Below are 16,798 nucleotides of genomic sequence, written 5' to 3'. Positions count from 1 at the left end.
TTGGTTGTGAGAATAGTGTGTAAGATTTGTGCCTGAGATTTGTGGTTAAGATGTGTTCCTTGAGATGTTTGATAAATGATATGTGCATCAGGTTAGTTTGTAAGATTTCCATTGTGACATTTGAGTATAAGATATACTTTGTACGTTCATGGGATGTTTGTGAGAGATTTCCGTGAATGTTTGCTTAAAATTTGCATATATGAGATACATGTATGTGTACATGTCGTGCTTAAATATTCATGTGTCAGGAGTTTTGCTGTAAGATTTTTTTCATGTGACTGATGTAAAAGCATTGTTTGTGATATCTGTGCATGAGATTTGTGTGTAATGTACTTGTGTATAAACTTTTAATTCTTCATATATTTCAAGATTCCTCTAAAAAGCTCTCTTCAGCATTGCTGTATAATTAGCTTTGTGAGAATCAACTTTCTTGAGGTAATCACCCACTACCTATGTCTTTCATGTGTTTGCTTCGCACAGAATTTGACTGCGCCTGTCCAAATCAGACCACGGGTGGACGTTGCCTGGCTGGAACCTACTGCCCAGCTGGGTCCTCTCAACCTATCCAGTGTGACCCAGGTATGTGGCTTGGCTCAGTGACATCTTGTTTCATATGATATGAAGTGAAGTTATTTAATTAGATTTGATACAATCAATGGTAAGATATGCTGCTTTGATATTGCTTACACTTTTGTGAAATGGACTTTCATTCATAGTTGTTCATTCATGATCATGACGAGATTTTCTTAACCCTCTTTGTGCTCAGGTGCTTATTTTAACCTGCCAAGCTTTTCCATCAACATTCAGTAATCCATCCAAACTTGACCTTATTGTAGATAAGCAAGCCCTCACTGGTGTAGCAATGTGCCTTAGTCCATGGGAAGGCCACTGTGACACAATGGACTTTAGGGAGATTAGGATAATCTCTATTCATTGATAATTTCCAGACATTAGTACGTATTAGAAAAGCAGCAATCCAGCGTGCGTGCCTGTCAGTGAGCAAAGTGCAGTAAGGGTTACATGATGTGTTCCACCTCTCATCCAGGTTCCTACTGTCGCTATGACGAGCTGGCCAATGTGAGTGGCCCTTGCGATGCCGGTCACTACTGCAGTGGGAGCACCATCCTGCCCAATCCGGTCAATGCATCCACAGGGGACATCTGTCCCAAGGGTCACTACTGTCCTGAGGGGAGCTCCTCCGCCCAGCCATGTGAACCAGGTAATATTCCTACTCCTCCTACTCATCAATAATTTGTGCTTGAGGTACCATGAGTTTCTTCACAACAGCATTCTTTCATTTATGCCTGTGAGAGTGCATTACTTTCTTTTTATGAAATACAATTTTGTAGGACAGCGGACAATTCAAATTAAGCATCAATTAGGCAAATGTTCGAAGAATTTATGTTTGTGAGTTATGTCATACCTGCAGATAAATTTATGTGCATAATGGTTGTCTAGCAAATACTTTCTTCCTTCATCAGTCTTGCAATCTGAGGAAAACTCATTTATTTACATAATCAGTTACCACTGCAGTGCTGATGTTCAGGTAAAAGAAGTAAAATTGAGGGGAGCTAAGGGGGGGGGGGGGTGGGAGAGTCAAGGCATATAACTCTCTTTTTTTATTTAATATATAAAAAAACTCTCTTCTCATGTTTTGATGGGCGTATGTTGTAACTTAGACAAGTTCAGAAAGAGGGTTCCATTGAGTTCATAGATGACTTTAGTGAAGATAGAATTTGTTGTGTATGAATGTGTCCACATGTAATTGGTCTGACTCATAAATTGGTATAATGACTGTGTCATTCTGCAGGCACCTACACCAATCGCTATGGTAACCAGGCCCACAACGACTGTCTGCCGTGCACAGCAGGCATGTTCTGTACCGGTTGGGGTCGTGCCCTCCCAAATGCCGACTGTGACGCGGGCTGGTTCTGTCCCGAGGGATCGACGGCAGCCCAGCCCAATGGAAGCCAGTGTCTGGCTGGTCACATGTGTCCACAGGGGAGCCCTGACCAGACGGCCTGTCCATCCGGTCAGTACCAGCCCTACGTGGGTCAAAGCTTCTGTGTGGAGTGCCCCGCTGGGTTGTACTGCGACCAGAATGAGGCGATTGCTGAGGAACAGAGTGGTCTCGGAGCGCCCTCACATGGTGTTGTGACCCCCAAGGATTGTCCAGCAGGTAAGCTGTTTAACATTATTCTAAGATTTGTTTTGCAGTGGTATCGACACAGGTGATCATTTCAGAATGTACATTCAACCTAATACTTTGTTTTACACTTGTATACATTTGCTGTACAAATGCAGCATTCCTTCTTCAAATTACTCCCTCACCAAAAAAACCCAAACAAACAAACACAAACAAAAACAAACAAAAATTGGAGTTATAGATCCAGCAGATGATGTGGTAATAAGCATTATATTTAGGATGAGGAGCATTGATGAAATGTGTCCTCAAATTGCTTGAAAGTATTGAAAACAATTCTAAAACTGAGAGATGATTTTCACTAAGCAAAGTTTATTTATTGAACTTGGCAAAAGGAGTCAATGACAACTTGTAATATTGTCACCCGCCCTGTAACCATAATTTTATGTGCTACCTTTCGTCTTGTCATTCCTGCTAGGTTTCTACTGTCCAAATGGCACGGAGACAGCCCGCCAGCATCCCTGCCCAGTGGGCACCTACAGCAACACTACCAACCTGGAGAGCCTGGCAGAGTGCAGGGACTGTCCAGAAGGTAACTTGCCCAGTTCCTACTAGGCGGTTATTTCGGCACTACCCTGTTATCCCACATGCCATATTCGCTTGTTAGACAATACTTGAAGAAAAAACAAATCAACACACTTGGTGCATGCCTTCTTCCCACCCAATAGAGACTTGAGCAAGCTTGTGTTGTCATAGCAATGTCAACTGACTATTGAGATATTGGCCCAAATATAGAATGCATTTTATCTTCACACAGCACCTGCAATGTAGGAGTGATCTCTAAACCATGTGATACCTTGTGACACAAATTTTATGAAAATTTCCACAGAAAAAAAAAATATTCCAGAATAACAGCAGCACTCATATATTATAAAAAAACTTATCCGTCTAAGTGTGCATCAAAACCTAACATAGAAAGCTTGTCATTATGTGAATATTTGCAAAGGCATGATCTGTATATGTGCAGATATATTTAAATAATGTATATACATGCACTTCAGAGTCTGTTGAATATTTCCCCACCCAGGATTCTACTGCGAGGCAGAAAACATCACTGTCCCAACCGGTCTCTGCAGCCCGGGCTATTACTGCGTCCTCGCTGCCTACACACCCCAGCCGGACGGCAACGACGCCACGGGCGGACCCTGTGAGCAGGGCACCTATTGCATGGAGGGATCGTCCTACCCAGTCAACTGTCCCAAGGGGACGTTTGGCCACCAAGACAGACTGCCCGCTGAGTCCAACTGCACAGACTGCTGGCCAGGGTACTTCTGCATGGAAGTCGGCCTTACTGCCCCCAACGGAACCTGCTCTCCTGGTGAGAATCATGTTTTGTTTTAAAGACTTAATGTGTGTGAATTTTGTTCTGATAAATACATTTGTTTGATTGTATATGCCATTTCATTGATCCTCAGGTATGTGGAGGGATGTATTCTGGTCTGGTTTTTTAATTTTTACTACTTTGTATATTGTTTGGTTCCTAAGTGGCTTGTTTGATCCTTTATTCATAATTGACAAAGATCAGACATGATGGTAGTTGATAGTATTCCTATGTTACTTTGTGTATGGGAAGCTAAAGAAAACGCTTCATGCAGATGCACACGACTCCAACTCTTAGCAAGTCTTTAGTTCTAAGAAAGTAAGTCTTAGATAAGTGGCATTTTAAGTGTATTGGTGCCATACAAATTCTTTGAACAATATCCCTTTGTATCCCATTAGGATTCTACTGCGAGCTAGCGGCCATCGAGCCCAACCCCACCGGCCAGTCCTACGGGGATGTGTGTCCAGTTGGTCACTACTGTCCAGAGGGAAGCTACGCCCCGACGCCGTGTGAGGCAGGGACGTACCAGCCTCACAACATGATGACTAATGAGTCGGCCTGCCTGCCATGCACACCCGGCATGTACTGTAACACCACTGGACAGGCGGCAGAGTCTGGTAAGGCTGACCTCTCTTTCTCCTGCTGGTCAGGTTTGACCGCATGGTCACTTTGAAAGTGTGGGATTTGTCACAAATGAAGTGGTTAAAGTGCTAGAGGAAATGTAGCACCTTCTCATGTATCACCTAAGCTTTCATTTTAAACCCTGTATTGGCTGGTATGCGATATTTGAATGTTGACACATATTTAGACACTCATTAAGAAAACAAAACAAAACTAAGTGAATACCCTCAACCCGTGGAGTAATTATTTGAAACCATTAGTATATTCAACACAAGATATCTATTGAATGACTTATTAAAAAACTACATTACCTGAGAAGTCAAATTTGGCAACAAAGAGGTCATTGATGTTGATAGCAAGGCAATGTTGTTGAATGAAAAAGCAGAGCTACATTATACGAAGAAATTCCCTAGGTTCATTTCCAATGGATGTGTGACTTTCAAAGATTGTAGGTGAGAGCCTTGTCTGCACAAATAAGGCTAGGCAATTTTTTCCATCAGATAACATAATGTCATTTGTTGAAGAACCCCAACCTGTGTACATTAAATAATCACACCAAAGATTAAAAGCAAACAAACAAACAAACAGATAAAATAAAAGTTCCCTTCATTCTTAATAGAAACCACATCATGCCTGAAGTAATTGTGTTAGACGCAGTTGTTGAAGAAGGTGCAGTATATGAACTTTTCTGTGAGTTAGCCCTACACTGTACCTGCAATAATGATGTGTCACAACACTAGAATGGATGGTGTTTTATGTGTCTTGTTCTCCCCCCCCCCCCCACTCCCCAGGTGAATGCTATGCTGGTTTCTACTGTACGGGTGGGGCCAGTTCCCCTGCCCCCAGGGACGGGGAGACGGGTGACATATGTCCAGCGGGTTCCTACTGTGAGCAAGGATCACCAGCACATGTCTACTGCAACAACGGCACGTACACCAACTACACTGGAGCTTCGGCCTGTGATGATTGCCCTGCAGGTGGAACAAAATTTTACTTTTTTTTAATAGAGTCTAGATTTATTTTCTGACATCTTTTTGTTTGAAATACTTGGTACATTTCATTTGTCTGTATGTCTTTAAGACCCCATAGCATCAAACCTTGCTACCACCTTTGCAAGTTTTGTTTAAAGAAAAAAAGGAAAGAAAATATATTGGTTCATTCTGGTAGTCACCTTCTGATACCATGTTTGCACTTTGCCAGTATGTAGAATTTTGTGTCTTAATTCCCATTCATCCTTCCTCATTCCCTCCTCTAATATTACTATTCTGTTCTGGATTAATCTACTCCAGTTGTGTTTCATTTTCCTAATCTCCTGTTCATTTTATCTTGTCTCATTTTTACTCAGACACTATTTCACCACCATTAAAATTGTTGTATAGTGCAAAGGATTGTTAGCCATTTTAATGGTGTGAAACATACCAGTTCATAGAGCTGGGCTGCAGATCCAAATGTTGTATCAGATTTTCCCAACCAGTGTTGGGATATTTGCTGTTTGTTATATTTTCCCCCAGATTTTGTGTCCAGTAATATTTTTATTGCTTCGGGATCAAAGATACCTTCTGGTTGTGAATAGCACAATTTCTCAAATGCAGATAAATGATCAAGCATGCAGCCTAATTTGAATCAAGTTTAGCATTTTTCCATGTACTATTTCAAATTAAAGTAATATGTGTACTCAGTATATCACCAGTATTGAGCAGAGTCAGTGCTTTTTACATTGTAAGTGTTTCTCCATGTCTTTAAAGATAGATGGCACATTCTGAAGACACAGCAGCCAGATCTTGACACTATTTTAAATCCTCCTGCTCTGCCCTTCCCCCTCCCCCTTCCCCTCCCACCCCACCCCCCACATGTACACCCCCAGGGTTCTACTGTGTAAATCGTGACCGTGCGGACCCCTGCATCACCGGTCACTACTGTCCGGCCAGGACCGGCGCCGACCTGCAGAAATGCCCTCAGGGTACCTACAACCCCCAGATGGGTCTGTACGATGAGAGCCAGTGCCAGCAGTGTGACGGAGGGAAGTACTGTCAGGAGGCCGGCCTCTCTCAGGTGTCAGGCAACTGCACAGCTGGCTACTACTGTGAATATGGTAGGTTTGGAGGCGTGATCTTCCGTTGCACACTGTTGGCTATCATGCCTGTCTGTCGTTTATACCAATGTGTCAAAAAAAAGGTCAGCTTGTAATGGAAGTGAAGAAAATTACCAGTAGTGCTTCATGCTCTATAGGCATGTAGCCAAGAATATTGTAGTAAAATGGTACCACTTTTGCATTGCTTGACCTTCTATTCCGCAGTGAGCATTATGCAAGTTTGTAGTTACCACGGCAACATGATGGCATATGATGTTATATTGATACTAGCGCTTTGTTCCCTTATGGCCTTTAGGCGAGATCATTATGTGCGATTAATGCGACATGCTGTTTGTTAGGGAGGCAAATAACATCTCAGTCAATCTAAATTATATGCATTTTAAGAAAAGACATCATGCTGCTGATACAGAAAGTATTTTGGCTCTTGCAGTAAGTGCAGTTACATACTTGCACAGAGGTTGACAAACTGAAGCATCCAAATAATGCATAATTGAACAACATTGACAGAACTGCTCCTTGATTTTGTAGGTTACTGAATTGTTTGCAAAATTATTTGTCTGATGCAAATGTAAATGCACCCATCCAATGATTAACAGGACACTCCCTTGATGTAGAGAATAATATGGACCATTCCTGAATGGGAATTACTGTTTAGCAATAACCAAACATAGCTCAAGTAAATGCAATAACAAGGTATGTGCATTCTGGCCAGAGTCGTTGAATGCCTTTTGACCACAGATTTAAAAAAATATATATATATATTTTAAAAAAAAAATGATTTAGTTTGTTCTTGTTGCAATCGCACACATGAAAATTTGAAATACCTGATGTAAAGTTATGCTTACTGAACATATATACTTTTTCCTGTACACAATTCCAGGTGTGGACATGCCCGAGCCTACTGGTATAGGAAACACAGGGGTAGGGGGTGTGTGTCCACAGGGTCACTACTGCCCAGAGGGTAGTGTGGTGCCCCTTGGGTGTCCAGCTGGCTACTACACATCACTGTCCAACCAGGAGGAGTGTACTGAGTGTCCAGAGGGCTTCTACTGCCTGCAGAATGCCACCACCTATGAGGACACCATCTGCCCCCCTGGTGGGTATCTGCACCCCTCTCGCTCCCTAGCATTAACCCGTTGAAGACTAGTCCCGAGCACACTTGGGCAGTTGTCTATGGGAAATGCATGTTTTACCACAATCAGCCTGTCCTGAACGGGTTAAATCTTGGACATTTTTAGGGCTTTTCATAATACTTGAGATGAGAGATGGTCATGTGGAATTGAAAAGAATATCATGTCATATGTGTGTTCCAAAGAGGTCCTGGAAGACTGTTGTTTTGCTGTAAAGACACACCCAAAAAAAAATGTTTTTTTTTTTTTCTTAACATAGAAAATGTTAGATTAGTACATGGGAGTAGAGCCACCATATTGCAATGTATGTGAAGTAGTACCATCATACACAATTGCACCATAAAGTGGTAAATGTAGCATTTGTGCTTATTTCCTTTATCTAATATTCTGTGTTCAACTTGGCACAGTCCAGGCTTTCCAAGTGTTGTCTTATGTGCTCTTATGACTAAATATGGGAAGATGGTGAAAAATATTAATCATTATCTTGATATTCCTCCAGGTGTACTAGTCAAAATGGTGGTGTGTTTCATGTGCGATTTTATGTAAATGATTTAAAAAAAAACTCACTTATTTGAAAATGTTATTCTGACACACTTATTGCACAAACTGTAGTTGTTTCAGAGGTTTATTTCATGAACATGTCCAGCAAGCTTTGGTAAAGGTGATTACTGCCAGGATCCAGTGGCCCCAGCTTAACGAACAAATCTCCACAAGCTCCTTATGTTCTGAAGTGAAGAGATGTTTATAGTATTACAATGCACATCCAAACTACAGAGACTCCAACTCTCCCGTTTTCGATGGGAGATCTCCCGCTGAAAATCCATTTTTGCTAAATCTCCCGTTCTCCCGCTTGAGATTTAATTTCTCCCGCCCTGGCTCTGTGTCTCCCGTTGGAAAGGATTTCTTACTTATTGCTATTGTATGTTGAAAAATAAGCCTTAGATAGCACCAGAGAGCATCTAGAACCCTAGGAACTTCGCGCTTCGCACACATAAACTTGGAGTCTGCCGTTTGCTAGGGATTTCAGGCGGGAGAATCTCCAGATCAAAAGGTGCTTTGGGTTGGAGTCTCTGAAACTAAGAGCAATAAATACAATGTAGATATGAAAAAGACATTTTAAAGTATCAAGGATTTGAACAAAATTGCAGCCATCCCTGCTAACTTGCAGCTACTGTATGCACACCCCATAAATTCTTTTCCATATCTCTGCAGGTTATTATTGCCCACCTGGCACCAGCAGCCGTTATGAGAACCCCTGCCCGAGGGGATCCTACAACCCAGTCAATGGGAGTAATAGCCTGGAAGACTGCCTCTCATGTCCACCAGGACAGTACTGTGAAAGTGAGTCTTCTTCTCCTTGCAAAATACACTCACATTCTAATGTATTTTCTGCTCTCCACAATCAAAAGTTTGGCCAGAAATCATCAGTGTATCATACCCTGTGCGTTCATGGATACAATCTCACTGATAAAGGACTTTTGATTCATAGAGAATTAAATGAAGACAAGCAAGTCTTTAGTCATTTATTTCAAAGAAATACTTCTTTTGACAAATTTTTGTCTTCAGTGTTCATGTAAAGTGGGTAATATAAGTAACTAAACATAAATGTCACTTTCACTATTTGAAGAGTGCAAGAAAGTGTAATTTTTTGCTTGAATATTGATTCTAGGATGCTATTCAAAGAGCGCAACTAAGTGTTTTATTTTGCTTGATTACTACATATTTTAGGATGTGAACGCTGACCTTTAGCATTGCAGGTTGTCTGTTCTGACATCTAAGGCTGTCATAATCCAGTGAGGATTGAAATGGAGGATAAGTCTTCAACCAACCTTCAAATTGGTAAAGGGCAGCATTCTCCCACAGAAAAAGGGATTTTGAAGGAATTCAACTCTAAATGGTCTGAAGAAATCCAAACAAACTTTTTTGGTACGAACTTTGCAAAATACATGTAGTTCACAAACACGGCTTATTATAATGACAATTGGAGTCAGGATTATGATGATTACAATGATGTCACAATTTTATGAATCATTTATTTTTCATTTCTTTGCAGCTGATGGACTGAGTGAGCCTTCAGGTAACTGCAGCGCTGGTTGGTACTGCACAGGAGGCTCTTACATGGCTATGCCTCTCCAGTCGGACAACGCCACTGACCTCTCTGAGTGCTCCTGCCCGCTCTCTAACTACACTGGCGGCAAGTGCTGGCCTGGAACGTACTGCCCCAGCGGTAGCTACTATCCAGTGCCCTGCGACCCTGGCTATTTCTGTATGAACTATGGACTGGCCCTGCCTCAGGCACTCTGTGATGCAGGTACTGCAATCTTTTTTAACAAGCTTTTATTTCATCTGGTCTTGAAGGGATATACTTTCAGGTGATGAGCACATTTTAAGTGTAGTGCCCATCATACAGGCCAAATATGATGACTTTCTAACTTGCAGACCCTCCTCCAATTTTAGTAGATTGAAAATCAATATAAGCAGTTTAAAAAATATGATCAAAGGGTTTCAGTGTATCAAAACTGTGTGTAGCATTTTTCCAGTAAAAACACTACAACAAGATTTCATGACAAGCTGTGTTTATCTTATTTGACCAATATCTGTCTTCCCAAGTCCATTTCTTGTCACTAAAGAGCTTGTGTTTTTTTTACGTCGTCGGAAAATAATTGGAAAATAAGTGGGCTGTCTGTCCAGTGAAATTTTGACAGTCTAGGTGGGTTGACAAATCCATTACTTGTTTGTTTTCTGATGGCTTATGCCTGTGATTGCATATTTTGTTTGGAAGTTGTGGTGGGTGGTGCATTGGAAGAATGCTGCAATGACACAATAGTGCAATTGTATAGCCATGTAAGTTGAAATGTTACATCATCAACTATTGTGCCTTGTCTGTCTTCCAGGTTACTACTGCAATGGCAGTGCCTCCGAGCCTGACCCAGACTACGGTCTGTGTCCAGAGGGATACTACTGCATCGAGGGCTCGGCCACTCCAGAGCCTTGTCCATCCGGCACTTTCTCCAACACATCAGGTCAGTGGCATGACAGCTACTATGAATATTCTTGGTTCATTTGTTTATTTCTTTGTTTCTTTTGTGTCATTATCTTTTGTGTCTATTGATTATAGAAGAATTGATATGCTTAGGTAGCTTTTTTTGTGTCAAGGTTTATAGAAAAATTGATATGCCTGAGGTAGCTTTTGATATTTGTTGTAATAACAACCGGGAATGTCCTTGTAATGATTGTACAAATGTTGATATAACTTGATACACAGTCAAACTTCTCACAGCTGAACATGCTATATTGATTGGATTTTTCACGGAATACATCTTACATTAGTGTTAAAAAATGCAAATTTCTTGGGGAAATGCAGCATAATGCAGATGATTTTGAGTCAATAAAGTGTCATCAGTCTTATAGTGCTACTACTTTGTCCACAGTACCATTACATTGTTATTTCGTAAAAGTAAGAAGGTGTGAATGGAATGTATTAAATTACTGCATATTCAGAGAATGTAATATTTCAATGATTCATAACAACTGGTTCACTCTGTGTGGTCAGCTGTTCTGTTAATTATTACTGCATCTAGAGGTACTGACCATTGCACTACACCTTTTCATTTGTCACGTCAGGCAACGTTGAGTTAAATGACTGCCGTGCCTGCACGCCGGGCCGATACTGCGCCGGCAATGCCCTGACTGCTCCCACGGACGACTGCGACCGAGGCTACTACTGTCCGGCCGGCCAGGACACCGCGGCCCCGGAGGAGTTCAACTGCACCATTGGTCACTTCTGCGTGAGGGGCAGCCCAGACCCGACCCCATGCCCATCTGGGGAGTATCAGGATGAAGTGGGCAGCTGGGCTTGCAAGGACTGTAGCCCTGGATAGTGAGTGACAAAACTTTGTTTTATGCATGATATTTTAATGATATTTAAATGAATCAATACAGTGCAGATGGAAAACACAAAATAAGTAGAGCAGTCAGGTTTTTTTTTTTATTGTGTAACTGAAAAGGACAAGATGAAATTCCTGAAGTTTACAGATTAGGTTCTTCACATATAGCAGATAACTGCAAATTGGCAATTTGATGTTATCATAACTCACAGCCCATAGCATTAGTCAATCATGTGTAATTTAGTCCTACATGAAATCTCACATGTTTGTAGAAACATTGCTTCTGTGTGGCTTGTCATTCGTTAGTTGTATCATGTATTTCATAATATTGTATTTCATTGTGTTGTTGTTTTTTTCTTTCATTTCTTGTATTGCGTGTTCAAGAGAAAAGATAAAATTTACCAAACTGCCACATTGTACCATGTTCACAGCTACTGTGATGCCAACGAAGCTGCCACCTACTACGGCGTAGCTTCCCACGGCGTCGTCATGCCAACCATCTGCCCCGAGGGCTCGTACTGTCCGTCCAGAACCGAGTATGCCACCCAGTACCTCTGCCCGTACGGTTACTATAGCAACCGGACCCAGCTGGACAGTGAGGATGACTGCCAGGCGTGTCCTGGAGGAACCTTCTGTGATGACCTCGGTGAGCATCTCATCTTCATCATCACTAATTGGGCATCTCCATGGAGACCATAATCATTCGCTGCCCTAATTGCCTTTTTATAAGATGTCATGTATCAATAGTACAGAAATGCACCTTTTGCAAACACAGATTTAACCCTCTGTGACCTTTGAGTGCTGATTGACACAGAAAACCCATAGCATTGTACACACTGTCCAAAGTTTGTACCTCAGTACGGGTTAAACTCAATCACTGCCATTCTGAAAGTGTTACTGGGCAATTGTAGCCTGCTCAGACATGAAATATATCTCTACAATACCTCATAGTGGGTGTATGTGTTATAAGCCAAATACACACAACATCTGAAATAAAATCTGTTGGTGGCCACATCCAGTCAGTGAGAAAGTCAGTCTTTTTCTTAAAGGTGAACTTTGTGAAGTTGGTTTAATGTAGGCCAATGAGATTTAGTTATCTTACCTCCTGGTAAGTTTTTTTTTTCCCATTTTTCGTTGGTTAATACTTGCTATGTCCATGGCCTGGTCTGACTTACTAGAATAGCTTTGAATGGCCTTTATTACCAATTAAGGTAAGACTCAAACTGAGGTTATGAATAAAACCCAGTGAATAAGTGAGATAAATTTGTCAGATGTACAGTGTTTAGAAATGTGAACTCATGGATCTCCACCCCCCCCCCCCCACCTCACACACATTGTCATGGGAGGGATGTGCATTATAACTGGACTTCTGACAAATGTTTTCCCCAAAATATGTCCTAGCCAGACAGCTCACCCTCATTCTATAGCAATCGTTTGGTCTTCATATCATCACACTTTTGGCGAGATTTCTCTCAAATCTATATCTTGACAAACCCCTTTCCCCCTTGACCTTTGACTCTTGTGCCCACAGGACTCACCCAGTACAAGGACCTCTGTGATGCCGGCTATGTCTGTGTGTCTGCCGCCAACAACTCGCGTCCCACGGACGGAGTGACCGGCTACGAGTGTCTACCGGGCTACTACTGCCCAAGAGGCTCATACCAGGGGGTCAAGTGTCCGCAGGGAACCTTCAGCAATGCCACTGGCCTCGAGAATGTGACGGAGTGCGAACTTTGTACCCCCGGCAGTTTCTGCTTGGTGGAAGGTTTGTCATTTTGGATATTATCTTTAACCCACTGAAAACTAGTCCTGTTTATACTTTGGCAGGTGTCTATTGGAAATGCATCTTGCAGTAAAATGAGCTTGTCTCAAGGGGTTAAGTTTTGTCAAATATTGAATGCTTGCTTTCCTTGTTCTGTGCAGTGTGTATTTGACCTTTAAACTTTGAATGAATTTTGAAATCAAACGTTTTTTATTTGAATCAATGTGTAATAAATAAATAATGATAAATTGATACAAATATCTGAACTGAAGCTGACTGATACAGGGAATGTTGTAGAAAGACTCTGCATCTGTATGCTTGATCTGCTATGGTCTTCTGCATAAAGGCCTTATGTAGCCTCAATTTCATAAAGGAGTACTTTCCATTACATTGTTCAGAAAGGATTTTGTACTTGATCTCTATGTACTGCATTAAATTTTATAGAGTGCTATTGATTGTCACGTAAGCAAAGCACCAGTTGATTTGTCATTGCTGTGGTTAAAGGAAGTGTAGTAAATGGTACGATACTGTGAGCACACCCATTGGCTATACTTTTAATTCACAGGATTGACTGAGCCGAGTGGCGATTGCTACGAGGGTCACTACTGCAGTCTAGGTGCCATCAACCCTAATCCGTCGGGTGAGAGCTATGGGGATGACTGCCCCACTGGATCCTACTGCCCAGTGGGCAGTTGGGAGCCCACTGCATGCCCCGTGGGGACGTACAACCCGCTGACCAACAGGGCTAATGTGACCGAATGCCTGCCTTGTCCAGGCGGCAAGTATTGTGATCAGCTGGGACAGACTAACTACACAGGTGAGACGAGATAATTTTTGCAGGGTTGTAGACAGTGTGGGTTAGGTCACATACTCTGTCTGGGGGGTCATATTACACGGCCAGCGCCACATTTCTAAAAGTGGGGGGGGGGGGCCAGTTTATCATTTCTGGTGTCACTTCCGGGTTTCATCAGTTAAAAAGGAAAAAAAAAAGGCCTTCAGTGCAACTTTCTGGTGCCACTCTTGGGTTTCTTCAGCTGACAAGCAAAAGAAAAAAAAGAAAAGGCTTTACCCGCTACCACTTCCAGGTTTCATCAGCTGGCATCAGCTTCCAATTTACATCGACTAACAAGCAAAACAAAAAAAGCTTAACCACATTTTTTTTTCTTTTGCCACTTCTGGGGTAAAAAAAAGTGGAGGGCCCAAGTGATTAGACCCTATGTATAAAAGTGAGGGGGGCCTGAGGCCCGCTGGCATTACATTTGATATTTTGGTGGCCCGAAATAAAAGGAAACATAACAATCCTCCTAATATATGTGTTTTCTTTTGTCTCAGGCTCTTCTCTGATTCATAAACTTAATGTATGACATTTATTATATTATTGTTTTTTGTCTAAATCAGGGGATAATGACATTAGCAAAGAATCATGTATACAAAACAGCCAGTCATTTATACGTACAGTAAAAATGACTGATAGGGAAAAAGAGAAGATGAGCACTTAAATTCAGATGGTATGATATCAATGGAAGTATTTTGTAGAGCAAGATTTTGTCAGTGAAATTATTTAAAAGGCTTTAGAGAGGACCTAGATGTGTATTCAGCAAATCTCATGGTCATGGTTTCTTCCAGGTGAATGTGACCCTGGATACTACTGTGTGAGTGGAGCAGACAACCCAACCCCAACGGATGGTGTCACGGGAGACGAGTGCCCCACAGGAGCCTACTGTGTGCAGGGGAGCAGCGAATTCACCCCTTGTGCTGATGGTATGTTCATATGACACTAACAGTGCTCTGCATCAATAAAGTAGCAGTTTGGGAAATTTGTTTCGGCAAAATGTTTACAATATTCCATCCTTGAGACACTGATGGCTCATTGTAGATGTTGCTCTGACCATAATTTGGGTTTGGTTTTTGCCTCATGGTTCTGTCTCCGTAAACAATGTTTATGGAGAAGATAATCACAAAGAAGATATACCCACTATGTTTGATGCATAACATCTGGAGATGTTCATTCATGTAGGATATTGATGCTACTCCTTAAGTTTTTGGTCTCTATCTGCCTCCAAAAGGTGACTACATGAACCACACCCGTGCTGACGCATGCTACATTTGCCCCGCCCGTTACTACTGCTACTCTAACAAGGTCAACCCCCTGCCGTGCCCCATGGGATACTTCTGTCCCATTGGAACAGCTCTTCCGGATGACATGTGCCCCATTGGTAAGTCGCAACGTCTTATTCACCATCAAGCCTGTAAAGCGAGCAACCTTTGAGCAGCCAACTTCATCGCAAAGAGATATTCAGTTATCAGTAATTTGAGCCAAGCCTTGTCTGTAACTAGCAGTGCACTGTGCTGTGAGAAATAGAATACAAATGTAGGTGGCCCTCCAGGGATTAAGATTTTCCTTGCAATTCTACTTGGTATTTCATTTTGATGCCCTGCGCATTTTCCTGCCTAGAAAAAGTGTACCTAACTCATTTTCCACTGATGAATAATATTCATTGTGGTCAGTTTTTCTGTTTGCGTTCATTTTGTATTTGGTACATTCTGATGTAGGAATTAAAAACCAAGATATGGGTTACCTCCTCATAATCGTTCGTTTTTTATTCCTCTTGATGACTACCACAGAGCTCTGTTCATACAAGCCACTTTCTTTTTGTGACAGCAGTTGTACTGTTTATGAACCAGCATGAAACTTCATCAAAATAAATTTATCTGCAGCATAGAGAAGGTCTCCAAATTTTTCATGTTGTCTAGAAACCAAAGAATACTGCAAATCAAAATAGTACAACTTAGTCTTCTCACTAATTTGCTGTTGGTAATACTTGATGCCTTGGATGGTTTTGCTTACATTCCTTAAAACTAACAAAATATCCTAAGTTACAAAACCTCACTGCATTTTGATGTAAAGTGATAATGCTCACTATCATCGATGCCCGGTGGTTATCTTGCCTTCTTCCTTACCAGGCACCTACGGCCCAGATCTACTCCTGGCCACTGCTTCGGAGTGTACCCAGTGTGATCCAGGCTACTACTGCGACACCCCAGGCAGAGTGAACGTCACCGGACCCTGCGCTCCGGGCTACTACTGTGAGCTGGGTGTGAACACACCTGCACCCAATAACAACAACACCGGCTATGGAGGTATGTAGGAAGTTAAATACTAGGTATGTGCCACCTGTCATATTGAGCTGTGAATACATTTGTTATGTTGAAACTTCTCTGACACTTACGTAACATCAAATTTGCACCTGATGCTGCTGGTCATCATCCATTTATACTCAATCCTTGCTGAGCGCCAGATGTCAAAAGTTCAATCTGTGCTGGAACAAATTATGATCATGTTGTAATAGAATAATAAAACTCTAAAGAAGAAATACTATTGGAATATGCAACTCAGTTTGCCATACATTCATGTGTTTCAAAGCATGACTCTGATACTGATATCATTCCATTCAGTAAGCAGAAATGAATGGGAGTGAATGTTTTCAAAATCAGTAATGAATGAGTCAAGTGCCATGTGCTTGCGGACGTTTCACAAGAACTGTGCCACTCTTGTCTAATGGCAAATGTCATCCACAATTCCAGTTTGGGATTGGACTTCAAAACTTTCATGTAGTTATGAAAATTCAAGAATCTCTGACTCACTCTTAATCGCTGTATTCAATTGATGCTGAGCAGTGTATACATGTGGTTTGATGCTGAAGTAAAGGAAGAAAGATTATAACACTGTGTAATGTTTGGATACTATATACCCGGGGTATACTGTGCGGTCAGTTACAAAT

General features: G+C 41.7%; 2 protein-coding genes across 2 annotated transcripts in view; both read left to right on the top strand.

Annotated features, from left to right (window-relative positions):
- Nucleotides 1-1,268: 1,268 nt before the first annotated feature.
- Nucleotides 1,269-16,165, top strand: LOC139729995 (uncharacterized). Its single transcript, XM_071640916.1, has 18 exons — nucleotides 1,269-1,272; nucleotides 1,811-2,179; nucleotides 2,622-2,735; nucleotides 3,231-3,521; nucleotides 3,923-4,141; nucleotides 4,937-5,122; nucleotides 6,010-6,237; nucleotides 7,118-7,333; nucleotides 8,580-8,708; nucleotides 9,421-9,678; nucleotides 10,262-10,390; nucleotides 10,992-11,247; nucleotides 11,686-11,900; nucleotides 12,786-13,019; nucleotides 13,582-13,833; nucleotides 14,643-14,777; nucleotides 15,083-15,232; nucleotides 15,981-16,165. The coding sequence occupies exons 1-18, from the start codon at nucleotides 1,269-1,271 to the stop codon at nucleotides 16,163-16,165; spliced, it is 3,570 nt and encodes a 1,189-aa protein (XP_071497017.1).
- Nucleotides 16,046-16,798, top strand: part of LOC139729992 (uncharacterized) — a 62,407-nt gene continuing 61,654 nt past the window's right edge. The window contains exon 1 of the mRNA XM_071640912.1: nucleotides 16,046-16,157. The gene's annotated coding sequence lies outside the window, so the exon portion shown is untranslated. The remainder of the gene's footprint in view (nucleotides 16,158-16,798) is intronic.

This window comes from Diadema antillarum, unplaced genomic scaffold (assembly GCF_040938485.1).
Source record: "Diadema antillarum isolate AM-2024a unplaced genomic scaffold, OU_Dant_1.0 seq00000285_RagTag, whole genome shotgun sequence".
Lineage (NCBI taxonomy): Eukaryota > Metazoa > Echinodermata > Echinoidea > Diadematoida > Diadematidae > Diadema > Diadema antillarum.
The sequence above is the reverse complement of the archived record's forward strand: the minus strand, read 5'-3'. Positions and strand labels throughout refer to the sequence as shown.

Coding starts and splice junctions, on each gene's coding strand:
- LOC139729995 (XM_071640916.1), top strand. Junction 4,142..4,936: donor TGGACAGGCGGCAGAGTCTG/GTAAGGCTGACC, acceptor CCCACTCCCCAG/GTGAATGCTATGCTGGTTTC. Junction 6,238..7,117: donor TGGCTACTACTGTGAATATG/GTAGGTTTGGAG, acceptor ACACAATTCCAG/GTGTGGACATGCCCGAGCCT.